At 40.8% G+C, this 8,471-nt stretch overlaps 1 protein-coding gene across 1 annotated transcript in view; it reads right to left on the bottom strand.

Annotated features, from left to right (window-relative positions):
- LOC137435793 (ryanodine receptor 2-like) overlaps nt 1–8,471 on the bottom strand; it is a 633,328-nt gene that overhangs the window by 133,753 nt on the left and 491,104 nt on the right. Inside the window, exon 91 of the mRNA XM_078785085.1 lies at nt 1,959–2,011. Coding sequence (XP_078641211.1) covers nt 1,959–2,011 — 53 coding nt within the window. The remainder of the gene's footprint in view (nt 1–1,958; nt 2,012–8,471) is intronic.

Raw genomic sequence — 8,471 nt, 5'->3', positions numbered from 1 at the left:
ATTTTTTTTGAATCTCCCGCGATGAAGCTGAGTCTATGAGCCTATCAATTCATTATCGCAGACAGGTCGGTGGTCTATCTCTCTATCTTCTACTGCCTCCTTTCTGGTCTTGCACCGCTTCCCCCCCCCCCCCCAAGGTTTCTAAAGGGCACACATGGTCCATCATCAACCCCCTTCTGGTGAAAATACCTAAATCCAGGATCACTGCTAACCTCCATTCATTTAATCCTCTTTTTTCCCCACCTGTGGAATCAACTTCCACATTCTCTTCAATCTCATTCTTCCCTCCAGATCTTCAAGACAGCTGTTCACCACCATCTCAGGTCGTCCCCAATCCAAAACCATGATATTTTCTATCATCGCTAATTAGGCTTTTCTCTGTCTGTCCAACCACACTCTTTTTTCCTTTTGGTGGTTACTCATTGTTACTTCAAGTTGAACCAGTTCCCAATTTATGATGGTTTATACTTTTAAAAACTATTTAAATCTACCATATTTACTATGTGTGCCTATTTTCTCAAACTAATGCCAGTACTGGAAGTTGCACAATTTGTAATATTCATCTTCAAAAATCCTCAACTTCTGTAGATAAAAAAGAACTCACCTCCAAAATAGAATCTGACAAAAGCATGTTTTTGTTTCCATGACTTGGACTCGAGTAGCCACATTGAGGAGTAAGCTCACGACATGGAGTGTAAAATGTAGGCACGGATCGCTCAAAATATTCCAACATTTTCAAAGAATTAAAATATTGTTGTGGATATGAGAATGTTTTTTTTATTTATTGTTGTGGTAAAATGTTGTTGTAAAAGGTTGTTGTAAAATATCACCCCTCCTCCCTCCGTTTGTGGTTGTATAAAGGTCAAAGGGTGTTCCCGTAGTTAGTCCATAAAACATACATGCAGGACACGATATATCTTTGTTGACAGTTATATCCTTATTATGTGTATTAGTGTAAGGCTGTGTCTTCCATTAATTGAAATACTCCATTGCACCAAGTGAAATAAGATAGATTCCCTTTCATTCCCATTCCCAAAACCTCCATTTCCAACTGCGTCATTGCCATTCGCATTGCCAACTACATTTGCCGCCATCACCCGAGGTAATCTCGGAGAAGAAAGGCGTGTCTCCACCTCGTCATAGAGGGGAGGAGTGAGCCAGCCCCGAACAACCAACCAAGTACAAGGGGTTTGGCTTGAGAGGGCGGAGAGAGAACGCTCGGGGAGGTTCGCGAAGGTTCAAGGGTGTGGCCTATATAACCCGCGGCCCCGACGCCCCCAGGAGAGTTGAGTTGAGAGTGGAGTTGAGTAAGGGATCCCTGAAAGAGCAGCTTCAGCCACCGCAGCTTCAGCCACAGCAGTTTCAGCCACCGCAGCTTCAGCCACAGCAGTTTCAGCCACCGCAGCTTCAGCCCCAGCAGCTTCGGGGCCTTGACGGCAGTTTCGAGCGGGGCCGCGAAGGAACGGCGGCTGCTAAACGCGCCGATCGAGAGAGGGCGGCGGCTGCTCATCCCCGACCCGACCGTGCTGCGGTTCCAGCTGGACCTTCCTCCCCCTCCAGCCATCCACCTCCTGCCATTCCTGTCATCATTCCCCGCGTGAGTCTGTCTTTTGTTTGTTCTGTCCCAGGGTATTAATTAAGACTGTAGGTAAGCTAGCATTGCACTGTGTCTCTGATTTCTTCTGTATATTATTGTATTATCTTTCCTTCTCCTTGGTTTTTTTGGTCCTGTAAATAGTAAATAAATTATATTTGTATTCCTTACCCTTTGTCTTTCTTCTTCTTCACATCCTTCGCTTTAGTCTTTTCCCCATTGAATATCTGTGGCGCGATTCGGCCAACGTTCAGGAATCGGGTTAGTCGGGGTAACTGTTAGGGCCGCGGTGCCATCCGCTCGGCAAAACAACATCTTATCCGCGGTCCGTAACAATATTTTTAAACAGAGGGATGACACTTACTCTTTTTTTTCTTCCCCTGTCCTTGTCTCCTGCTCAACACTCTTCTGCATTCTCTGCAAAACAAAACCATCAGTATTGATTGTGCCCCACTATGTCATTATCGGAGAGTAAAATAATTGATCTCCATTGCCCAATGGTACTGACTCACACTCAAGGGTCAGGTGTAATGGGAAAGTGGGTTTGCCAAAGCTTACATCAATGCTAGTTGGAGTTAATGCACCTATGGTCATACTAAAACATGTAATTTGGTGTAAGTCTGTCTGTTTAAATGTCGGTGGCCAATGAAATCGGCCATTACTTATCCGATGCAATTGGCCATTAATTATCCAATCTTATCGCCTATTACTTATCCAGGCTGAACAATTGACGTTTTGCATCCCTGTGATAGGCTGGATCTGCATCCGAACCTTAACCAAAATCTAACCGGCTTGTTCTTGTCACCAAGCCAACTCATCCACTACGTTTTGTCATAATCTGTCAATAACCTTTTGAGACATTGTGCTACAGTATACATCGTTTTTCACCATATATTTCAATGATGAAGAATCACTTAAATTTTATTTTATCGCATCCGGATCGGGATCTTCACCAAAGTCGAATCAATTTGTCCTTGTCACACTCCCAACCAATCCACCATGTTTCATCCGAATCCGTCCATTACCTTTTGAGATATCCCGCTCACAGACAGACACAGAGACAAACAGAGAAACAAAAAGCAGGGGTGAAAACATATCCTCTGTCCACCTTCGGTGGTGGAGGTAATAATCCAGTTACTGGTAAAGCAAGCTAACCAGCAGCCAGAAAGGCAACACCGTAAACTCCATTAATAAACTTAGGAGGTCCCATAACGTATCCATCCATAAGGTTAGGAGGTCCCATAAACGTATCCATCCATAAGGTTAGGAGGTCCCATAAACGTATCCATCTTTAAGGTTAGGAGGTCCCATAAACGTATCCATCCATAAGGTTAGGAAGTCCCATAAACTTATCCATGTGTGAGGTTAGGAAGTCCTGTTAACTTATCCATGTGTAAGGTTAGGAAGTCCCATAAACGTATCAATGTGTAAGGTTATGAAATCCTATTAACTTATCCATGTGTAAGGTTAGGATGTCCCATAAACTTATCCATGTGTAAGGTTAGGAAGTCCCATAAACGTATCCATCCGTAAGGTTAGGAAGTCCCATAAACTTATCCATGTGTAAGGTTAGGAAGTCCCATAAACGTATCCATCCATAAGGTTAGGAAGTCCCATAAACGTATCCATCCGTAAGGTTAGGAAGTCCCATAAACTTATCCATGTGTGAGGTTAGGAAGTCCTATTAACTTATCCATGTGTAAGGTTAGGAAGTCCCATTAACTTATCAATGTGTAAGGTTAGGAAATCCTATTAACTTATCCATGTGTAAGGTTAGGATGTCCCATAAACTTATCAATGTGTAAGGTTAGGGAAGTCCCATTAACTTATCCATGTGTAAGGTGAGGAAGTCCCATAAACTTATCAATGTGTAAGGTTAGGAAGTCCCATAAACTTATCCATGTGTAAGGTTTGGAAGTCCTATTAACTTATCCATGTGTAAGGTTAGAAAGTCCTATTAACTTATCCATGTGTAAGGTTAGGAAGTCCCATTAACTTATCAATGTGTAAGGTTAGGAAGTCCCATTAACTTATCCATGTGTAAGGTTAGGAAGTCCCATTAACTTATCAATGTGTAAGGTTAGGAAGGCCCATTAACTTATCAATGTGTAAGGTTAGGAAGTCCCATTAACTTATCCATGTGTAAGGTTAGGAAGTCCCATAAACTTATCAATGTGTAAGGTTAGGAAGTCCCATAAACTTATCCATGTGTAAGGTTAGGAAGTCCTATTAACTTATCCATGTGTAAGGTTAGGAAGTCCTATTAACTTATCCATGTGTAAGGTTAGGAAGTCCCATTAACTTATCAATGTGGAAGGTTAGGAAGTCCCATTAACTTATCCATGTGTAAGGTTAAGAAGTCCCATTAACTTATCCATGTGTAAGGTTAGGAAGTCCCATAAACTTATCAATGTGTAAGGATAGGAGGTCCCATTAACTTATGCATGTGTAAGGTTAGGAAGTTATATTAACTTATCAATGTGTAAGGTTAGGAATTCCAATAAACTTATGAATGTGTAAGGATATGAGGTCCCATTAAATTAACAATTTATAAGGTTAGGAATTCCAATAAACTTATGAATGTGTAAGGATATGAGGTCCCATTAAATTATCAATGTGTAAGGTTAGGAAGTCATATTAACTTATCAATGTGCAAGGTTAGGAATTCCAATAAATTTATGAATGTGTAAGGATATGAGGTCCCATTAAATTATCAATGTGTAAAGTTAGGAGGTGCCATTAACTTATCAATGTGTAAGGTTAGGAGGTGCCATTAACTTATCAATGTGTAAGGTTAGGAGGTCCCATTAACTTATCAATGTGTAAAGTTAGGAGGTGCCATTAACGTATCAATGTGTAAAGTTAGGAGGTGCCATTAACTTATCCATGTGTAAGGTTAGGAAGTCCCATTAACTTATCAATGTGTAAGGTTAGGAAGTCCCATTAACTTATCAATGTGTAAGGTTAGGAAGTCCCATTAACTTATCCATGTGTAAGGTTAGGAAGTCCCATAAACTTATCCATGTGTAAGGTTCGGAAGTCCTATTAACTTATCCATGTGTAAGGTTAGGAAGTCCTATTTACTTATCAATGTGTAAGGTTAGGAGGTCCCATGAACTTATCAATGTGTAAGGTTAGGAGGTCCCATTAACTTATCAATGTGTAATGTTATGAAGTGCCATTAACTTATCAATGTGCAAGGTGAGGAGGTCCCATTAACTTATCAATGTGTAAGGTGAGGAGGTCCCATTAACTTATCAATGTGTAAAGTTAGGTCCCATTAACTTATCAATGTGTAAGGTTAGGAGGTCCCATTTACTTATCAATGTGTAAAGTTAGGAGGTCCCATAAACTTATCAATGTGCAAAGTTAGGAGGTCCCATTAACTTATCAATGTGTCAGGTTAGGAGGTCCCATTAACTTATCAATGTGTAAGGTTATGAAGTGCCATTAACTTATCAATGTGCAAGGTGAGGAGGTCCCATTAACTTATCAATGTGTAAAGTTAGGAGGTCCCATTAACTTATCAATGTGCAAGGTGAGGAGGTCCCATTAACTTATCAATGTGTAACTTTAGGAAGTCCCATAAACCTATCCATGTTTAAGGTTTGGACGTCCAATAAACTTATTCGTCCGTAAGGTTAGGAAGTTCCATAAAGTTATCCTTGTGTAGGGTTAGGAAGCACTATAATAAACCCTTCTGTGTGTAAGTTAAGGAAGCACTATAAACACATCCCTGTGCAAGGTGGGTCAGTCTCTCACGTTGATTTGCAACGATTACCCTGTGCACATATAGCAAAGCGGACTTAAGCAATTGGTTCACTCTATCAGTCTATTATGGAAGACCAACTTCATGTCAATTGAATTACAGATTTTGAACACTGCAGAACATGAATCAGAAGATGAATCGGAACACGAGCCCGCAGTTTAGCAGCACTTTGGCTCTGAATTTGGCAAATTGTATGGCGTGTTGTGTAAGGTTAGGCAGCATGGATGTCCGGCAGTCAAACCAAATTGAAAACCATTTCAAGCAACTCTTCCACGAGTCTGGACTATGAAAACAAAAAACACCCGAAAACAGTATATTCCCTGTTTTAAAGATGTCAAACAAGGAAGTAGTATGTGCTACTTCCTTGTTTGACGTTCAGCATTTTAAAAAGTTAGAGCACAGACAAACAACCCTAAGTTTGTAATAATAGCCTAGGCTTTGATGAGCCAAATGGCCTCCTCCTGCATCTAAGTTTCTTGCAAGGGAACATATTACTATTGTAAAGGGCACAAAAACAGACAGGAACAATAGAGAGCAATCAGAGATTGCAGACCCTCGCTAGGACGTACGTACTTGTGCGGTGTATTTTGTGGGGTGTTTTTGTACATTTCCTTATTTTGTACAACCCCACTTTCATCAGAAACGCCTGACACATAACATCCTTTGTAAAACTGAATTCAGTATTGTATTTTAATATATATTTTTAATGAGGCTGTCCTCTGAGTCTTCTGAGTTCACAGGGTCTTTGTCATCCTCGGAGTCTTTTGGGTCGTCAGGGTCCTATGACTCTTTTCGGTCATCGGGGTATTTTGGGTCATTGGGGTGTTTTGAGTCCTCAGGGTCTTTTGGGTCTTCTGAGTCCTCGGGGTCTTTTGGGTCCTTGCGGTCCTCTGGTTCTTCATGGTATTTAAGGATCTTTACGGTATGTTGGGGTCTTGGTGGTCTTAATGGTCTTGAGTGGTCTGAAAGGTTCTTCAAAGGTCCAATGGCTCTCAGCAGTCCAAATTGTCAAAAGGTACATTCCGATAGTACATAATTAATAGACGTACGTAATTAATGGACAGGATGCCACCGACTTCAAACAGTACATAATCTTCTACTATATAAGAGAGATGTCTGTCTGTGTGTCTGTGTGTCGCCATTTTTCTCAGGGATGGCTGAACGGATCTTCGTCAAACTTTCAGAGGTTCATCAGTGAGTGCCTGGGAGTGTTTTCGGCAAAAAAAGAAAGATTGAAAAAATAAAGATCGTTTTTTTGGAGTTTTTTTTTTTTTAATCGCTCGATAGTGCCTAAGCATTTTAAAATTAATGACAGTTATATACAAGTACACATTCGCATAAATAAAAAAAAAACAATCACCAGACATTTGAATACAAATAAATCAAACAATTCCGGAAGTGTACGAAGTTGCGGCTTCTTCTTCTTCCTGATCAGCATCACACTTAACTCAGAAACGTGATGAACGCCACATTCACCCCATTCACCCACCAACATATATATGAACCCCCTTCCTCTCCTGCCTCCCCCCTCCCCTGCCCCCTCTCCTCCCCTGCCCCCTCCCTCCCCCTCTCCGCTCCCCTCCCCATGCCCCCCTCGCCTCCCCTTCCTCCTCCCTCCCCCTTCCCCCTCCCCTTCCCCCATTTCTCCTCCTCCCCCCTCCTTCACCCTTCCCCCCTTCCCCTCTCCCCCATCCCATCCCCATCCCCCCTCCAACCCCCTTCCCCCCCTTTTCCCCCTTCCCCCCCTCCCCCGTCCCCACCCCTTCCCCCCTCCCCTCCCCCTTCCTCCCCTTCCCCCCCTCACCACCCCTCCCTCCCCATCTGGCAACGCCGGGTACTTCTGCTAGTTAATAGATAAATTGAAAACTCACATTGCTGGAGAAGATAATATAGTAGAGTTTCTTATTCTTCAAACAATAACAACTTCTGGCTGCCAGACTGTAAGAACTATGATATTGAAATTTCAAACACATGTTCTGCTTTACGTCTACAACATTACTTTGAAGTTTCACATCGATCAATGAAGCGGTTCAAGAGATAGACATTTTAAAAGATTTTCTTTCAATCCAATATGGCCGCCAAACCATGTGGCATGAATTATTCAAGGACAGCATGGTATTTGCAAGGCATGGGGAACATATGTTTGAAGTTTCCGTTTGATCTGTTTCGCCGTTCTGGAGGAGTGGCTTTTTGAAGTTTCATTCTACAAAAAACCATAGCCGACAAACCTTGATTTTAAATTATTTTGTAAAAATTTAAAAAAAGAAAAAACTTCACTTTTTTTGTAAAAAGTACAAATAAAAAAAAAAAGACAAAATAAAATTATAAATAAAAATCGCACTCATGTCCGAAGGTAGCGGTACAGATTGGCATTTAAAATATGAAATAGGCAAAGCTTAGAAACAAACGAAACCCTTTATAATTACTCTTTATAACTCTAGAATTACCTATAGAACCCTTTAGAATTTCTCTTTAGATTTTAGAACCATTTAGAATTACCCTTTAGAATTACCCTTTATAATTGCCCTTTAGAACAACTCTTTACAACCCTCTATAATTACCCTTTAGAATTAGACTTTGGAACCCTTGATAATTACCCTTTAGATAATCCATAATTACACATTATAATTAACACGGTGAGTTAGAAAGGTTCTTCTTCTTCATTTTTGATGGATGGATGAACGGATGGAAGGACATAGCCAAATATTCAAGCGGCTTAACCACTTAAAAAAAAAACTGATAGTAATTAAAATAATAGTCTAGCAGCATAGCAAACCTGTTGTGCATTTTGTGATACAAGCACCAAATTTGGCACAAATGTACATTAATATGTTGCGAACATTTTCAGATATTGGGCCACTTGAAATTCCGTAATTTTTTTTTTCAAATTTTTTCAAATTTCGTAATTTCAAATTTTTCGGGTGACACCGTCACAATTTCGGTCTTCGAGGCCGGCCGATATAGTGGGGCGGCTTAGCCCAAATATTCAAAAGAATTGTGCATTTTGTGATACAAGCACCAAATTTGGCACAAATGTACATTAATATGTTGCGAACATTGTGTGGTCAGCAATGAAGACGAGAGTCTGAATTACATGTATGCAAAAGA

The sequence above is a fragment of the Myxine glutinosa genome, chromosome 9, assembly GCF_964187855.1.
Source record: "Myxine glutinosa chromosome 9, kmMyxGlut1.1, whole genome shotgun sequence".
Lineage (NCBI taxonomy): Eukaryota > Metazoa > Chordata > Myxini > Myxiniformes > Myxinidae > Myxine > Myxine glutinosa.
Note: the sequence above shows the minus strand (reverse complement) of the source record. Positions and strands in the feature narration are given on the sequence as shown.